The sequence below is a fragment of the Rosa chinensis genome, chromosome 2, assembly GCF_002994745.2.
Source record: "Rosa chinensis cultivar Old Blush chromosome 2, RchiOBHm-V2, whole genome shotgun sequence".
Lineage (NCBI taxonomy): Eukaryota > Viridiplantae > Streptophyta > Magnoliopsida > Rosales > Rosaceae > Rosa > Rosa chinensis.
In genome coordinates, this window is record NC_037089.1 from 85644270 (window position 1) to 85663122 (window position 18853).

General features: G+C 37.3%; 3 protein-coding genes across 6 annotated transcripts; all 3 read right to left on the reverse strand.

Moving 5' to 3' along the window:
- Positions 1-701: 701 nt before the first annotated feature.
- LOC112187170 (carbonic anhydrase 2) lies at positions 702-3739 on the reverse strand. Of its 2 annotated transcripts, none has more exons than XM_024325845.2 (10): positions 3499-3739; positions 2747-2805; positions 2495-2641; positions 2348-2396; positions 2111-2227; positions 1957-2010; positions 1776-1861; positions 1580-1685; positions 1173-1331; positions 702-912 (listed from the first exon to the last, which is right to left on the reverse strand). In XM_024325845.2, the coding sequence occupies exons 1-10, from the start codon at positions 3688-3690 to the stop codon at positions 874-876; spliced, it is 1008 nt and encodes a 335-aa protein (XP_024181613.1). In that variant the 5' UTR covers positions 3691-3739; the 3' UTR covers positions 702-873. The 2 variants fall into 2 exon arrangements, with proteins under 2 accessions (XP_024181613.1, XP_024181614.1); XM_024325846.2 differs by lacking the exon at positions 3499-3739 and adding an exon at positions 3000-3082.
- Positions 3740-4322: 583 nt separating this feature from the next.
- LOC112187169 (phosphoglucan phosphatase LSF1, chloroplastic) lies at positions 4323-9655 on the reverse strand. Of its 3 annotated transcripts, XR_005806388.1 has the most exons (11): positions 9229-9655; positions 9019-9125; positions 7801-8257; positions 7584-7655; positions 7232-7353; positions 6662-6877; positions 6461-6566; positions 6268-6380; positions 6043-6187; positions 4967-5648; positions 4323-4871 (listed from the first exon to the last, which is right to left on the reverse strand). XR_005806388.1 is itself a non-coding variant. In XM_024325843.2 (10 exons), the coding sequence occupies exons 1-10, from the start codon at positions 9526-9528 to the stop codon at positions 5529-5531; spliced, it is 1758 nt and encodes a 585-aa protein (XP_024181611.1). In that variant the 5' UTR covers positions 9529-9655; the 3' UTR covers positions 4323-5528. The 3 variants fall into 3 exon arrangements, 2 of the variants coding, with proteins under 2 accessions (XP_024181611.1, XP_024181612.1); XM_024325843.2 differs by having other exon boundaries at positions 4323-5648; XM_024325844.2 differs by having other exon boundaries at positions 4323-5648; positions 7801-8273; positions 9229-9370.
- Positions 9656-14100: 4445 nt separating this feature from the next.
- On the reverse strand, positions 14101-14916 carry LOC112190321. The gene has a single exon (XM_024329752.2). The coding sequence runs from the start codon at positions 14914-14916 to the stop codon at positions 14101-14103; it is 816 nt and encodes a 271-aa protein (XP_024185520.1).
- Between the last annotated feature and the right edge of the window lie 3937 nt (positions 14917-18853).

Genomic DNA, 18853 nt, shown 5'->3' on the forward strand with positions numbered 1-18853 from the left:
GCCATCGTCGCTTTGATAGAAACTCAACAAATTTTTTTTATTGAGGGTCAATAAAAAGAAATGGTGATTTCCGATTCTAAATTGGTTTTGAGCATTTGATTTTCATGCATTCAACCTGCTATTTATCTTCATAATGCGAGTACTGTTGTTCATATTGACCTGATCAGAACAAATGGTTGCATCTTCATGTGCCTCCGAAGTATCCCAAATTATTACATACAATTGTAGGCACCAAAATCTTACTCCGGAGTTCTGAGTAGACATCAGAACGTGACCCACAGGAAAAAATGATGGACAAATTTGCACCCTAGTTTGTCAAGCTTTGTTCCCTTTTGTTAGATTTCAAGTTTATCCATGGTGGTGATTTCCATGGCCTAGTGTTCTAGGATTTGCTATCTAAGAAAGTAAAAGTCTTCGTTATATCGAATGAATGTGATTCTTTAAAATCTATGGAACCACTGCAGCTGCCGGAGTTGCCTCCTAAGTTGTGTAATTTAGAAGGATATGGACATAGATTTGTTCATGTAAGATGTCAAAAGTTTCTGAACTAAAATATGAGCATCGTAAACTTTGATTGTCTCGTGCCTGCTTGAATTACGTACTGTGACTGTTTTTTTCAATTGTTGTTTCAGCTCTTTTATTAAGTTCATCGACGTTAATAGTATATATGATGAATACCTAAAATTAAGACCTGATCGAAGCGAGCTAGAAACAAGAACGATTTGGATGCCTTAATTGGTCTGTCTACATAACCCAATTCATGCGGGAATTATATATGTAATGTATAGGATTGGCATGAATCGAGAGCTCTAGCCACATGACATCTTTGCAACATTTGATCGATCAATCACCTCTAGGCTCTAAGCCATTTCCCTAGAGCTTCCAGTGCAGTACCGTAGCCACATCTTTGACCTATCACAACAAAAGAAACAAAGAAGAAAATTGCAGTACTAGTATTGAAAGTATTTAATATGACTAGAATTTTATGTTTATTTATTTCAGACGTACGCAAGTTGTAATACAAGGAGAGCCACATTGGTCTCCCTTATATTTATTGTCAAACTATGCACGTAACATGAGACTGAAAATAAAGAGTACATTTGCAGATGAAAATTAAGATGATAGAAACTTCGGATTGGAACCAGTTATATATATGGATGTAGTGCTCATACGGAGAAGTCGGGAGAAAGGCCAAAATCAACATCCCACAACTCAAAGTTTCCTTTGACAAAATCATAGTAGCCCCCCTTTAATCCGAGGGTCTTGTTCACCAACCCGTCTCTTACAAAAGGATAGCTCAGCAGATTTCCAATGGAAACGTTCACAGCCTCCTGCAACATTTCATACAATCCACGCACACATTCACACTCCAAAATACATTCAAAGTTACTGCATAAAACTGCTCATACAACTAAGAGAGCACTTTTATTTGTTCCTATCAAACATTATATTGTGCTGTTAATCGTTTAGAAATGCTTTTGGCAGTTCTAGAAGCAGTGTCAAATGAATAAGTAGTAGCACAGCAGAAAATTTATTAAGGAGTGAAATAATCGAGCTTTGTTTATCTATAATTACGTACCTTTTCACAGTGAGTGCATAGTTCAGGGAAGGAAGCACCTTCATGTAGTGCCTTCACCTTGTTCTTGGCAGCTTGGCCAATTTTGACCCAGTCTTCTATGAAGTCACTGCATATATACATAAATGTCCATGCATCTCTCAGTCAAGAACAAGTTAATCCATGTTAAATGTTCAACAAGAAGTTGACTACGGCTTACGTGGAAGTTGGTCCATCATCTGGAAAAGACAGGAGTCCCTTAATTCCACCACAAGCGCTGTGCCCGATCACCACAATGTATGAAACCTGTATTTACATACATGATCTCTAGCTTAATTATATAAGAACTGAAAAGTTTAAAGCAAAAGAAGAAGAAGAATAAGACCTTTAGATTAGAGTACCTTCAGATGCAAGACAGCATACTCAATGGCCGACCCAACACCGGCGTACCTGACCTGTTTAAGCGACGTAATCCCAGATCAAGATTTAGATAAGAAATGGGAGAAAGAAGTTGGGTGATGAGATTGAGTTTGTGGTGGATTTAAGGGTAGGTACCTTATCAAATGGAGGGACCATATTTGCAACATTACGGACCACAAAAGCCTCACCAGGCTGCATATCCAAAGTGTGGGATGGGCAAACCCGGGAATCCGAGCATGCAAACAACATAAACTACAATAACAAAAGAAAAATTATGTTATTGATTATGAAAATAATTACCCAGATGAATTAGGAAAAAAATATAGACAATTGATCGATCACAGCAGACATTTTGGGGGGCTTTATCCATACCTTGGGGGCTTGACCTTTGGCAAGTTCACCATATAGTGCTGGGTTTGTGCTGTGAATTAGGGAAAAACAAACATGCATCTTGATCAAAACAAAAGGCTTTGTCGTCCTAGTGACTTAGAATAAGAGATTGAAGGAGATGATGCATACTCATATTTCTCTTTCTTGAAGTGAATGAAGCCGCTTTTGATTCTCTCCACGGGATCAAAGGGCTTGGTGCCGGCATCGGCTGTTGCCAACTGAGCAGTAATCTGCTCCACTTTCGAAGCTGCAACTGTTTTCAGGTCACCCTTCTCACTGCAACATTAATTTAACCCATTTGGATTAAGCTACTTGCAATCACAAGGTTCATACATGTGCTGGATAAGATGGATGTGCTTAATTTACAGAGATGGGAAAGACCTGAGTAGTTTCTGAAGAGCTGCAATGGCCTCCTCGTAGTTCTTCCCCATATCTTCAGCCTAGAAATGTTGCCAATTGTAACGTAGATTAATTAACAAAGAACTTAATTTTTCACCAAACAATAGACAGCATGCTCATAACAATGTGATTCTGAAACATATATGATATATGCTAGCCGTTACTAATCGATATATGACTATGCGAGAGGTCCGAGAACATTTCAAAATTAATTTGCATGCATAACGTAACCTACCTTTAATTTCTTTACCAAGCTAGCTAGTGGCTCCTTTCATGCATTAAGCTTAGCTCATATTTATAAACCAAGCTATTGTTTTTCATTATACCACAATTGTATTAGCTCAATATCGAGTAGATATTAATCAAGTGTTCATAGTTTGTACCATACAAGTGTAATTTGTATATTGAACCCAAACCACACACGTGTGATCAACTCATGTGTAATGGTAGAGTCGTGAGGTAACAAATAGGGTCGTGAATTAATGTATAGCGGCCACGTGGTCCCATGATTATAAACTAGCTGTGTGGGGACAGTAATTCAACACAAAATGATCAAGCAGATGGTAATCAAACATGTGGAAAGCAAAATCATATCTGGAACACCTCATTGATAACAACAGCTCTAATGCAGACCATATCTAGGGTTACGGTAGTAACACTTTTTTCATGTACATTATATGCATGGTTCAAAATGTAAACCAGAGCGAGCAAGGAAGGGGAAGAGTGAAAACTACCGGAACAGGGGACGGAACGGTGAAAACGGGCTTGTTTTGAATGAGGTTTGGGGGGGATCTGGAAGAGGCAACGCGCAACAATGTAGGTTTCCTGGGGTTGAATGAGTTAGGTTGAGAAGATGGAGAGAGGCCGGAAGAGGTGGAGGCGGAGGTGGTGAGGCGAACGCTGTTGATAATCGAAGTCGCAGACATTGTGAGCAAATGACCTTGGTCGTGCCTTGGCTTTATACTACTGCAAACTTATCGAACCAATTCCCACATATATCGACTGACCATCTCTGGATGAAAGTGAAAGCTCGGTGAATGAGAGCTTCTAACCTTCAAGGATGAGGTTTGGACGTTGTAGATCACTCAATGTCTCCTCGATTGCCACTTCTATGGATATAGATAATCGTCGTGTCATCCAACATCATCTTCGTAAATTGCTTGATCTACATGCAAAGGAAAATGAAACCAAATTAAAGGGGCAGTTTACCACGTGGAGTTTCGGCATTGGACACCTCGCAAGTTCATATATTTACCATGCGACTGTCATGCCACTGGTTCCTATGATGGATCCAAATTAATCGTGAATTATGTATAATGTAGTCACTCTTGAATGTAGTTTAGAGGAGTTAGATGCATTCCATTCTTGTTAGTTCAATAGTGTGAGGTAGATACGTTTCAATCTTCATTAAACCTAGTCTCCATATTTGGTGACTGATTGATGAAGAAGACATACAATTATTATGAAACCAACCATTCTCAATCGTGGGGCTTCACTCTAAATTATACCGACTCAAATTTTCTTCTTTACTTGGTGGTTGGTTTGAATCTTATCCATATTTCTGGAAGGATATGAGGTATATTATAGATGGTTGATATTGCAAATGCAGGAGTCCACATATTCTTCAACTTTCATAGCTTACAATGTAGATAAAGTGAGCTTATGAGCTTTGCATGTACACCACAAGAGCCAAAACTTGAAGTTAGAAAGATCAAAACAAGACACTATGGGGAATAAATGGCTGACATGTGACTGTACAGACGTAATGGGTGATGCATTTCAGAGATAAGGCCCTATCCTTAAATATGATTCTTGTGGATGGTAGCTAGCTACTGTCTACAGTGATTCAACTTCGAATTCTCACTTCTCAAATGTGTGTGTGGTTTTCAGTTTCGAGTCATTGAGCGCCCTTGTTGGGGATGCGATGACTTTGTGGGTATCGCCTTCATAGTCCTCTAGATGTTTGAACTTCAAATTCTTGTTGTAAAGATAAACACTTTTAACCATTAAAGTTATAATCACCACCATTTCTAACCTTTACGGCGTCATTGATCGATACATTTTGATTGCACAACTTGCCGAACAAACAAGGATAGAAAGTTGGAAACTGCAAGCCTCCAGTCTAATCGTTCAAGCTGGTGCGCCTTACGCATAGCTAAATAAAACATATGGAAATTGCAGGGAAATACTTTATGGTTATACCTGTTATTTTGGTTTCCTGGTTCATGATGCATAGTCGCTCTACGTTTCAATCACATCGAGTCAATGCAAGCTTCTAAGATGGATAGACGTAAGCCTGGGAATGGCAAGGGAGTATTGAGGAGATTGGCCCCCGGATTTGATAGCCAGAAAAATAGGATCCCTCTTTGATCATTGCCTTGAACTGGAATTCAAGGAATGAAGCTCGGGATGATTGTTGGGAGCAACCAGAGCTAAAGAGAGTGAGGGGGTGTGTTCAGGTTCAGCACATATAAACTATTATAAGCTCTGCCAAGAAATAAAGTGATTGCTTAACATGTCGACATTTCTAACATAGTGTTGACATCCTCCTAACATCTGTCCTATCTGTTAAATGGCGTACATGGATATTCTGCAACAAACAACCTGTGTAATTTTATTGTACAGACCCATCAATGTCATCGACGGAACCTGAAGAAGTTACATTTATAGGAATGCCTTATTTTCAGGACTCGGCAGAAACTAATTGGCATGGAACTTTCTAGTCTCAAAAAATGTATAATCATGGTGCCGAGGAAATGCCACCTTACTTTGGAGCCAATCTAATGGGGCATATAGAAAATGCAACACAACGAGCTGCTTTTGCCAGCATGAAGCGCTCATTTTCTGTCAACGGTCTCTCAATCACCTTGATAATATTTGCATCCTGAAACAATGAGATAGAGCCCGCCCCATAAGTGACAGGAATCATATATTGGAGATAAGAAAGAACAAATATTCTCCCTATCATCATCTAAACAAAGATTTCATAAATGCTAAAAATTTGTTCTTCTGTCAAGTACAAACGGTAGACTATGTTGTAAATATTGGCATTATATATGGAGAAGTTCTTTCTGTTTGAGTCTTTTCAGTAAACTTGCCGAGGTAAAAGTATCTATTAGATTATGTGAAGAGTTCTTCTAAGAACTGAAAGCATCTAAATTAGTCCAGTAACTATCTGTTAATTGAAAGAGAAAACAGGTCAACAAAGTCATGTACTCGTTCAAGTCTATATTAAAGGAAACCAAATGTGGAAAAAGATATACGTAAGATGCACTAACTTTTTGCTGTTGTTGAACAGAAGGTCTCACACTGGCTGTATCACCGATTACGATTACATTGTTGACATTCCCGCTGTTATCCCTTTCAGCTGGGGAGGATGTTGAATGTCGCCATTGCCCATTGACAATGAACTTGTAGTAATACCTGGAGAAAACAGGCATTAGATCTCCAAATTTGATCCTTATGACAATTAGGAGATATGTGTTAAAACGCCTTTCACTTACTTTCCTTGTGAAAGTCTAACTTCCACTTCCGATCGTGATCCACCTTTGTGATTTGCCCGAATTGGATCTTTCCAATTATTTGTGAAATCTCCAACCAAATTTACATCCTCCCCCTGTTATAAAAACAAGGATACAGTAAGCACCAACAGAAACACATAGATATGCCTTAAAGAATACTGACGTTGTCAATTACCTCTTGTCCATTCCATACAAATGTGACAGCATGTGTTGCAGGTCCATCATGTTTACCTTTTTCCACCATGGCTATAAGATCCCATGTTGCCCAAGCAATTGCCGGTCTGCAGTAAGATTTCAAGTATATTTTCACAATTCAAAATAATACTTTTAAGTAAACACTATCATAAAATCAAACAAGGTGGTTGGTGAGACGAACCTGTCAGGCCTACATAAATGCAACCCAGTAACAAAATTATACGCTGCATGAAGGGAAGTATCAGTCATCCAATGCAAGTATGCTATCACACAAGTAGGAGATCGATCAAAACCACTGGTACAAGTGACATAAACACGATGATTCTTTTTCAATAAACGTAATAATAGCCCCACACAAAAAGGTAGTTTCTTCCTCAAATCAAAAGAATCTCCATCCCTGCAAAAAGAAGCAGACATTTTAAAAGGTCGTACTAGCAATCTTGTAACCAATTAAAGCATTACATTCTGAATCATTATAAGACAATAACATTTCCCCTCTAATGAAAAGTAAATGATATCAAAAGCACATTTCCACCAAAAATCCAGAAAAACGTGCCATACATGAAATTTAACAAATGGCAAAAGAGCTGACATTTTTACTGTATACCATGTGATGCAATGATAGTAGGGAAAAAAAAATGCAACAGATGTTGGGCAAGTGCTCCAAAGATAAAGATGACCTCAGAAATAAAAATTGGTCAATGTGTTTTAGCATAATCAGAACACTGCATACAACCTTTTATTAATTTACCTTATTGGATAGTTGATCATCAGAATATCGAACTTCTGACATGACTCGTTTATTGAATTGGAATTGATTCCCCAGTTTTGTGTCTCGGTTCCAGTTTGAAAATTTAGTATAGCAGTAATTCCCTGAATGAAAAAATTCATAGCAGTTAAAGAAAGAACTAATAAATAAATAAATACAATAAGTTGCAGAGACTCTAGAACATCTTCCTTTGCCACCGTGAAAGACAGCATATTGACTGAAGCTGATAGTGTGTGGAATGTGTATATGCATATTGTGTTGATTTCAAATTTCCCCTCACATTCATCACAGAGATGTTGGTTTGCTTAAAAATACAAGATATAGCAATACTCACTGCAGCATTTGACAATGCCTCCACATCATCTTCTGTTTGTATACATGACCCGACATATATTTGCTCCGTTATCTGACAATGAACAACAGAAATAAACAGCAGTTTTATAAGAATTTGCACAACTCGGATATAAACTATAACCTATCAAAAGAATAACATACTATCCATTTGCTAGTTTTTAGACAAGTAGCAAAGAAGAATTTGATGAATATCACACCTTACTATAGCGCATACCAAGTGAGTGATCATAATATAATTCGCCTTTTGAGCGATCCAGTGCTTGAATATATTCTTCTAGTGGAAAATTTCCGTAAGCCCATTCTCCATCTCCAGGCTCCTCTTCGGACAGAATACAAACCAGTTGGCTTATGGGTTTGGCGGTAGTGTTCCTCTGCACTGTTGGTTGAACATGACCATTTCCATTCAAGGAATTCCATCCTTGTGGTTTTAGAAACTTTGAGGAGAACGTGACAAAACCAGAATTGCCACTGCTTCCAGCAGATGATTGCAAATTTGAAGCCAATACACTGTTGTTCCAAGTTGCAAAAGGAACTCGACCTCTATTGAATAGATTATCAAGATCATTCATAAGAAGCAGCTGTTGAATTGGAAAGGGAGAAAATGGCCTCTCAAGAACAAGACTATAAGATCCTGTCTTCTCCTTCAGCATCTTCCTGAAGAAACCAAAGACTGAAAAAATAAAAACAAAAACCACAATGAACAGACAATCTTTCGCAGTTAAATCACAAATTCAAAATTTTCAAGGGGCTAACGCAGACATTTGATCGCATGCACAGTGAAGAGAAAATGTTTGCCTACTGCCATTAATTCATTTAGTAAACAATACTATGCTCCAAAACCAGCATTTAGTACACTCGACCTACTCCATAAACTCTACCCTTCAGATCAATGGATACTTGTAGTCAAATCTATTGAACAGAACGCCAATACAGAACAAAAAGTTCCTAAAGTCAAGTCAAATACAAATTCATAGCAAGAGCAAGATAATCCAGGAAGGCGAATGTAAGTATAAAGAAGACTAATTCAAAAACTTGGAAAGGCAAATGCAGACACTTGATCACATGCACAGCGAAGAACAAAATGTTTGTCAACTGCCATTAATTCCCTTCAATAACCAATACTATGCTCCGAAGCCAGCATTTAGTACACTCAACCTACCAATACCTCTTCATAAACTCTACTCTTCAGATTTAAAGTAAAATCTAACAAAAGCTTCCTTAAGTCAAATCAAATACAAATTGTTCGTTATGATAGCAAGATAATCCAAGGAGTGCGTGTAGGTGAATGTGAGGTATCTTTAGACAAATAAGGTGCAATATCGGAATTCCTACTCAAAGTAAATTTTAGCTTTTGGCATAAACAGCTATCAATCACAAAAGTAAGCAAAGTGAAAAGTAAAATGCCAATGTCTTACTGTGTATCACCGAAGTCCTTGGTCTCAATAAGCCTCCCTTCAGAAGCATTGCCCGCCTTTTTCAAAGTGTCGCCCACCATTACTATCCTGGACTTCTCCGCATTCCCCTGTCAAAATCAAAACCGAACAAAGAAAACCAAAATCACTCACTCACTCACTGAAAAGCACTGTAAGACAAGAAACCAGAAGCTAGTGAAATGACGTAATTACCCCTTTCTTGAGAGCGTGGACGAAGATTTTGCCGTCGACGGAGAGCGCGAAGCGGATTCCGAGCGGCTTCTCGAGAGTGACCATGTACTCGCTCAAGTTCATCTTGAAAGTGTTGTTGCTGCTCCACGACGACATCGCCACGATCCTGACCGTCCGTCCGTCCAACCGGAGCTTCTTCTCCGCCGTGGATCTGCCATTGAAATTGATGACCGCCGTCCCCCAAAACGAGGAGCCGCCGCCGAGCAATGGCGGCGGCGAGCGATCGAGAGCTCTGCAACTCGGAAGTTGCAGAGTGAACATCTTAGGGTTTCTTCTTCTTCTTCTTCTCCGACGAGAATCGGTTGGGGGGTTTTTGGGGAGTGTGGGAAATTGAAGGGAGCTCAGTTTATCTCATCTCTGGTTTCGGACTCACGTGCCTGTGATCGCGGCGTCACGAGCTTCCCCATTTCTTTCTCCTTTTGGGGAGCGGTGCCACGTCGGACGGGTTGCAGCCACTCACTGCCCGCCACACAAGATGAGGTCCAGCTGTGTGAGGGTAATTCTGTAATTCAACTTATTGGGGAGTGCAAATTCCCGCGAGATTTTTTTTTAGTCAAAGAGAGAGCTTTGACCTTTCTCTTTTTTTTTTGTGATAGGCCAATCAGGTTTCCGCATTTGGGTGAGGCTTACTTCGTTCATACTTCATAGCGTGGTATGAGAATATTGCCTAATTCTGGAAGCATGTGAATGAGGGCGCAAAATAACCAAGCTGACCAATAATTTGCAGATTGAATTTGTTTGCTACTAAATAAAGAAGTGTAACTGTGTAAGCATGATATCACATGGAATATTAATGACTTTCATGGTATTTTTGTCTATAATGTTTAGGGTCTATTGTCCTAAATCGATTATTTCCTTGAAACGGAAAAAGAGTGTGCTCGCAGGCAATGTCATAAGATGATGACTCAATTAGAGATAAACTGAACCTGCGAATGAGATTACGGGAATGTTTGCTACCATGAAATAAGATCAATGATGGCTTAATATTTTTGAACATTGTGAACTACCTAATGTTTCTAAGAAATTTACTTCATTAAACTAAGTTCTAACTCAAGAATTAGTTAAAACTAGTGTATAGAAATGGCGTTTGGAATCAAATTGGAATGGCATAATTGTCGATTTCTTACCTTAGATTTCACTGTAGTGTCAATTTGGTATCCTACGTTTTATGTTAACCAATTTGTTACTCTTCCGTCAAATTTTCTACTCTAGGCTTTCAAAATTAACTAATTTGATTCCCTAAATTTTTAAAATTAGTCATTTGCTACCCTATTTTTTAAAATTCATCAATATTTAGACGAATTGATATAATGAAACTACGAAATGGTAGTAAATTGACTAATTTTGAAAATATACGGTAGCAAATTGACATAAATAATAGGGTAACAAATTTACCAATTGTGAAAATCTATGATAGCAAATTAACTATTAATTAAGTAAATCGGATTACTCTCTTTCGTTCACACAATATAGTCATAAATGTGGGAAGAGAACCAATGAAGATCAATCGAGGGATTGAATATATATCAAGGTGAAGTTGAATATTCGATCCTTGTTCGATCATGCAAGTGGAATTTCAAGTATTTAGTTTGACATTTGCACTTTGATATTATTTACTTTCAAATAATTCTTCTTACTTTTAATTATTACTTATTTCATCATTATTTGTCGTGGTTGGGGGGTAGGGGTTCATACCTAACGACTAATTAATACAGAAGAAAGTAGGTATCTCTTCCTGTATGGCTTCCCAAGAAAAAAGAAAGGAAGAAAACAGAAGCAACCAATGAGATCACCTTGGATTACTAGGGTAAATTTGATTAGTTAATCATCTTTTTTAAGTATTGGAAAAGCTATATATACAAGAAGACCAACTATATGTTAGAATTGATCAACCGGAAGAAACGCTTTTGTAGTATAAACATTGCAAAAGCACAGCTTCCAATTAAGCTCTCGGATCCCAAATAATAATTTCCATGTGCTAGTAGCATAATTATCTTTTGTTAATTAAATTCCACGCAAGTTCCACATATGATCAAAGTTAACTTGATGCTCACTCATACTCATAGACTTCTAATGCAGCTTGTTCACATTTTGTTTCTTCTTTATCTCATCGATCCGAGTTGATGTTTGTCATGGACATTGAAAGATTCCAACCCTTAGCAAAGCAAAATTTGAAGCTGTCAATCAATGACAAAGCTTGAATGAGACAGATTTTATCTCCCAAATTCCAAATCCGGCGCGGGGAGGAAAAATTAGGCAGAAATCGTTCTCCATTAATAAGTGATTTTATCTTGATTACTTGGAACATTTATGGGTTACGATTCGTCGTAGGTAGAGTAGTTTTTGGCAAGTTTAATTCTAAAATGTATTTGATCTAGACCCTTTGATTTAAGATTATCATTAACGTACGCAAATCTCTAATTAACTTGTTTCGATGATAAGATATGATATGATATGTCTCTCTAAAAAGAATGTTGTATTGTACTCAACATTTTATCTATTTTCATAATGTCGAATGAGAACCGTATTGGTTCACTTGTAATCGGAGCGACTTGCATTTGTAATTCCTCACTCTTTGGTACTTTATTTCAAGTTAGTAAACATGTCATAAATCCATCATTAACGAAGAATATGAAATCTGGTAAACTTGAATTAACAAACTGGTAATTAGAACCGTCACTTTCCCTAACATTAATGTCAGTAACATCGATCGGAGTAGAGGGGCGGAAGAATATGCATGGCACCCAGGCATCGCCTTCATGGTATGATTTAATAAAACAGTAGTCAATGCTCAACGCCTACTGAATTAATCGGAGATAATTAATAAACACTTACCATCATTGTTAGGCAATCACCCTTTGCCATCGATCTCCCACATCAGCTGCAGGCCACCCTCAATGCTTAAACTGCTCCTTGACAATCAAGCATGGAGACGGAGACAACCCGATTAGTTTCTTTCGACCACGCCAAACACGTACTTATCATCATTTAACATTGACTAACAGCAATCCTTTTTCTTTTTCTTTTTTCTTTTAAGTGGGAAATGGTAGAATTGGAGGATTACGAAGTACTTTTGTAAAGATACTCCTACTTTTACCTTTTCAGATTTTCCAGGTTTAGTGCAAAGTGACGAACTAAGTTGGAATATAACGTACAGTGTATGTGGAACGACAAGGGTGGGGAGGAAATTGTGCTGTTTAGTTGTAATCAGTGGCCCAGTTTGAGCAACATGTTTAAACTTGGAGATCAAGTTCGATCACTATCTCGATCCATTAGTAGTTTCTTCGAAAGTGCTATATATGCATGATCGATGCATGGATCGATGGTAAGTATCATAGCATTTATGATTTTATCATTATTCATTACCGAGCACGATAGCTGTATTATTTCTAATAATATATCATTAAGCGGTTGTATCATTTTTTAGCAACATACCAGCTGTATCGTTATCGAAGATGAATACAGCTTACATATGAACTTCGAGCATCGAGAAATGTACATAAACGACTCTATTAGTCCTCGCTTTTATGCATGAATAATGGTTGTATTATCTTCGGATCGGACACATATAGTTTCCTAAGACATATGATAATTACTTACCTGAGATAGGCTTTTTTGTGTGCAGTTTATACGACTAAGGCAACATTATATTAACTGCAACAGTGAAGCATTGAATTGAAAACTTCAAAGGAAAAAAATGCTGCTTATACGAACTCGACCCAGTACCAGATTTATTTTTTTTATTTTTTAATAAACCAATGAGTTGATAACTTGTTTCCTTCAAAAGACACATAAACAAAAACAAATTATATTTGTTCATATCATCATTCATTGACTATTGTAAAAACAGTAAATTAAAATATCCCCCCTAAACCTTACCTGAAAAGGCAATTTCACCATTTTGTATTGAGAAACTAAAAGTTAGTGACATGAAGCCATCCCTTTGACTTGCAAACTAGCTTACAAAAATAATAGTGACAAATGGAGAAGGTTGATATAATTCCTCATGCAAATATAAAACATTATCGATCGTCGATGTGTATGAATTATATAAGTTTCACACACACCAACTATAAGATTACGCGAGCATAATTAGATTTGAATCGTTAATACATGTCAACCTTATAATGGAGTACAGACGTAGCTAAACTCTTCAACACAAATCTTCATAGCTAAAAAAAAAAAATTCTGAATCACACCAACAATAATGTATGCTACCTAGCTAGACTACACATGACTAAAAGTTGAATTTTCTTTAAGAAAATGAGTGGTTTGTAATAATCCCTTTATATTTGAAGAGACACAAAATTGATAACTCAACAGCAGGGGATGTGACTAATATATCTCAAATCTACATTAATGCAAACTAAGGTCTAAAAAATGGGCACTCAAATATTAGAATATATTGAGTTATCAACTGATATATAGAAAGAATATCATTAGTATAGTGTACTTGTTGGGAAAAGAGGATATATCTATTTTCATATAAAATGAGATATCAACAAATATATAAGTGTGTCTACAAATATTTAGAACCTTGATGCAAACTCAAGAATCAAACAATCAGTGTTAAAATGATAAAAAAATAAAAATAAAAATAAAAATAAAATAAAAAAACACTTTCTGCACTATAAGCATCTCAAACCACTTCAACTCGGATTTGCTTTCAGATCCATGTGCTTGAATATATTGAACTAGAACAAAACAAAATTAATATGTACATGTTGCTTTTTCTATAAAAACCAAAAAATATGATAGTCAAGCTCTATAACTTGGACAAAACTATGATCATCAGGGAACCTGATGAACTTAATTACTATTGGAATCTAATTATTAAAAAGTAGGGAAAGTCCTTCCCATGGCGTTCACACTAGCAAAGAACCCCACCAGGTCTTTCCTGTAAGGAAGATACGACTGTCTCTTATTATACCCATCTTTCTCTTTACTCTTCGCGTAGAACACCTCGTGCGCCATCGACACAGCGTTCGGGCCTTTCGGCCTCGACCCATTAAAGCTCTTCTTCCCCTTCGTCACCACCATTTTCTCATTAGGATGATGATGATGATCGTTAGCAGCCACCTGCTTCTTGGAGCTCGACGATGACGTCAGGGAAGGCGTCAGCAGCACGAAGGAGTCCTTCCCGCCTTCGCTGTTGCTCCGCCGCAGCAAGTCCCTCAGCCTCCACCGCCGAGACGACGACGTTCCGGTCGACTTGCTCTTCTTGCAATGGGAAGGAGACGAGGCCGGCGTCGTTTTAGGCATCCAAACGCAGTAGCTACCGGCCGGAACGTTCTCCAGCTCGTCCACGTCTGATGACGCTGAGGACGACGACGGCACTGCGTCGACGTCGTCGGTGTAGTTTAGATCCCGTTGACTTATAAGGTCGCGGTTGAAGACGGGGAAAACCGGACCAATCCGAGTGTTGTCGCCGAAGAAAACCTCGTCGGCAGATTTCTGAAACGACACGAACTCGAAGTCATCGTCTTGTTTCTCTCCTCCTTCATACTCGAACTCTTTGTTCTCATCCACTAATCCGAGGCTGCTGAATTCCCGGCAAACCTTGGCGGCGGTGTCGGCTGTGGTAGCCGAGGCGTAGCTGTTGAAGCTGGGACAGACCAAACCCTGGTCGGAGTAATCCTGGTTTTGCATTTTTCTTGACTCAGAGCGTTTTTTTTTTTTTTTTGGTTCTTCGCACTCTCCTTTCTAGACCTGCAGACAAAACTGACAAAGATGATGAGAGGAGGTTGTGAGTTGTGTGACTCTTGGTTTGGTTTGATTCTATATATATGGGTGACAGGTGGGGAGTGGAAGCTAGAAAGGTGGAAGGAAGGCGAGGAAGGTGTTAATTATTTAATAAATGGGTTTGGTTTGGTGGGAGGCTTTCAGCGTTTCATGAATTACAGGTGGTGTGGAATTAACTTTTCTGGATTCGATAGTGGAAGTGAGATACACATAAATAGATACACTTGTTTGCTTACGCGTTTAACGTTACGCACGTTGTACCCACTTTCAATATCCAACCAGGTGCACTGAGTGACCCTGTCCCCGTGTGTTTGGATACGATGGACCGCGTATCCCACCAAAAAATGCAAGTTCATAGCAACTTTGTTGAGAAATTTGTGCTCGGATTTACTCTAAGGTTGTGGATAAATATATATTACAGATGACAGACTTTAGAACCTAAATGCCAACCCTTCTCAACATGCACCGATTGACATCGTTAGTTTGAATCCAAATTAGTCCGTCGTTTTACTTATACTATAAGAAAATGACGGTTAATAAAAACATCTGACATAACTCTCATTCTCACCATGGATGTAGCTAGAGCAGGGCGAGAGCCGAGAAGGGTCGAATGACCCTCTTTAAGTTTTTAATAAGTATTAATTACCAAATATTCAATATTTTGTCATAAGTAGTATTAATTATCCTTGAACATTTGGAAAGGAATGAAAAAAAATTACTCAGTTAATACGGTCGATCAAATTAATAATATTTTTAAAAGGTTATCTTATTATTAATATTATAAAATTCTTTCTATGTTAAGTACGGTGAATACAAAATTAATACATACTCTTTCCTCAATTCTAAAAATCTATTGAAAATAGTTTCAATTCAAGAATGAAGACATACACTCTACCAATGGGGTTTGGTCCAGTTGGTAGCAGGCTGGTCCTGCATGTTGGGCGAACGCTGCAGTGATACTCCTGGTAGTAAGGAGGTCACTGGTTCGATCATCCGCATGTGAAAAACATCCTATTGGGAGGGGTCTTACCCATGTGCTCTCGGCCCCGGAGTGGTGCTCCCACCCGACCACCATTTTTTTTAAAAATATATCCAAAAAGACATACACTCTTGATTTAACTTAAATTATCCCTTGATTTGCATAATAGTAAAAGAAACTAACTGGACCCACCTACTATGTATGTGGAGATAAGTTAAAGGTTGTAGGAAAATTTTTAGTACAAACCACATTTTTTATTTTTTTTTTATTAATTTTTTAAAATTATTCTTTCGTTTTTTATTTTATAATTTACTGTATTATCCCTATTGATTAATTATATTTCATAGTATTTTAATATATAAAGGTTAAATTGGTAAAAAAAATTAGTTTTTGAGAGCAAGCGCTCTTCTCTTAATAATAGTATAGATATAACAATAGTTATTCCTAATGGCTACACCATTTTGTTTCTCTTAATAATAGTATAGAAAAATGAGTCTAATTTGTTAGTTGATTAAATTTGAATTTGACACTCGTAGATGAGATTTATGGCTACACCATTTTGTTTCACTATGTGGAATCACATGGACATGACAGATTTAGAAGGTGAAGTAACATAGACAATGGTCATTGGTCGAGTTCTTATTTGATAAGTCATGAAATATCTTTACATGTAGTTTACTTGTATATGCAAGATTAAGAGCAAAAATACAGGTTGATAATCGAGAATATATTAATACCGTCTAATAGAAGATTCTTAGATTCATTGGGCAAATCTATGCATACTTGAAGAAATTGAACTCGTGCGCCAGTGAGAGGATAAGATAAGTTCGATCATTTTTACACTTTTATAAAAAGGATGACGTACCACGCAAACTTGAAACTTCAAACGAATTGAAATGGTGGTGTTCTCAAAAGTTACTTCTCGATGATGGAGATGTCATGGAATGCGTTCTAGAATATCTTGCTTAGTAATGCCAATTGCCAACCTCGTGGGGCCATGTGGACTAGCACTTCTAGAAGGAAAATCACATACATACCGGAAAACCAGCACAGCAATAGAATAGAAAACTTGGTCCGGAAGCTAATGCAAATTGGCCTAAATATTAAGGACAAAGAAGAAGAAGACGACCTAGCTTCTTGAAGCCGTTAAAACCTACGTTATATTATTGTATGAGTTGAATGCCGACGACTTATGGACTTTTGATCCTCTTTTATGTATAAATATAAAAGTATAGGATAGTTAATGCTACTATAATACCCTAATATTCTTGTATAGGGCAGCGAATATTATACCTAATTAAAGCTGACCCTGTGACATATGTACATGCGTAGGATGAGCCTTTCTTATGTAGTTTTAGGATCGGCAAAAAATCAACAATGGGGTATCCTCCTTAATTAGACTTAATTTGCCATAACTAGTATAGCAGAAATTAAAGTCAATTCTCTTTGATTACCAACTTTTCTCTCTTATCCTTCTTGATCGAACTAGTTAACTAGTTTAGTTCCCGGCTAGCTAAGGAGAATGTTCATAAGGAGGTTTAGGTAACATATGTTCATTTATGATACAATGATTGCTTGCTCATGAGTTAAACTCAAAACCTCCCACTTTTTTTTTTTTTTAATCAAATAAACAATTGATATACAACAACTAGTCTATTGCGAGTCGAACTCATAACATTCTACTTACAAAAGAGAGACTTATGCCACTATACCAAATGATACTGGGCACAAAACCTCCCACTTCTGACATTAAACAAAATAATAATTGGTTGTGAATCTATATTTTTCCAAAAGAAAATTAAAGTTTTTTTTTCTTTTGTGGTACTTCAAAGTATGACACTTATATTTTGTATTTATGCATAACAATAAGAAAAAAATCAGTTTGCAGGTGAGTGATAAACTTTCGACGTCATCATCTTTTTATAAATATTAAACTTCAAGACGAAGAAAAATGCTAGTAGAAGTATCCATCGCCTATTGGTATAAGTCCTAACTTCATACTCTACCATTCTGCGTCCAAAAGTTCAACTCAGCAAAGCAACAAAGAGAACGGCTGAAGAATTACGCTCCAAGGACTTGTTAAGCCAACATGACAAAGCCTCTTGAAGTCAATTAGAAGCAGCCATTGGTCATGGATGTCAAGGTCTGCAGTCCTTCAAGGAAATAAACAATGGAGTTAGATAATCACACAATCCGTTATATAACGTGAAAATTTCAAAAGGATCTCCAGCCATACCAACCCATTCAAAAAAGCCAAGAATATCTGGAAGAAAGATTTGTGTTAAAGTTGGGTACTTGAAAAGTGGGAGCAATTCCAAATTGACATTCTTATGCCAGATTAGGTCTTTAGGGCTTTACGCAAAAATTAACAATGACATATCTAACCAGCCAGCCTTGCCTTTTCACATGGAGAGATAGAGTTAGCCTGGAATTGAATCAAATTGATCAGCGTGTTGCACGTTTCTGCATGCCCTTTTATTAGTTGTTTAAATGAAGGATTAATTGAGATCACTAGTGCTTTTGATGACAAAAATGTCCCCTAGTTTTTACTGCACTTCCAAGCATATAATAATTCTCTTGTGTAAATTTTCGTAGAGGATGATTTTTAGAACATGTTCCGAGTTATCACGACGCTAAAAAATATTAAGTATTTTATTTTTTATGATTTTATCGATTTTGGAGAGTACATAAGAGTATGCAGTTTTGGTAAACAAAAAAACAAAAAATCTTTGTAGTCCAAGTTTTTGGGTGATAAATGATGGTCTCCGACAATTTTTGTTTTTGGGAGAAAGTTATTATGGAGTTGTATTGCTAGAGTTTGAAAAAGCAAACAATAATTTTTGGTGTGCTTAGCCTCGTTTGAGA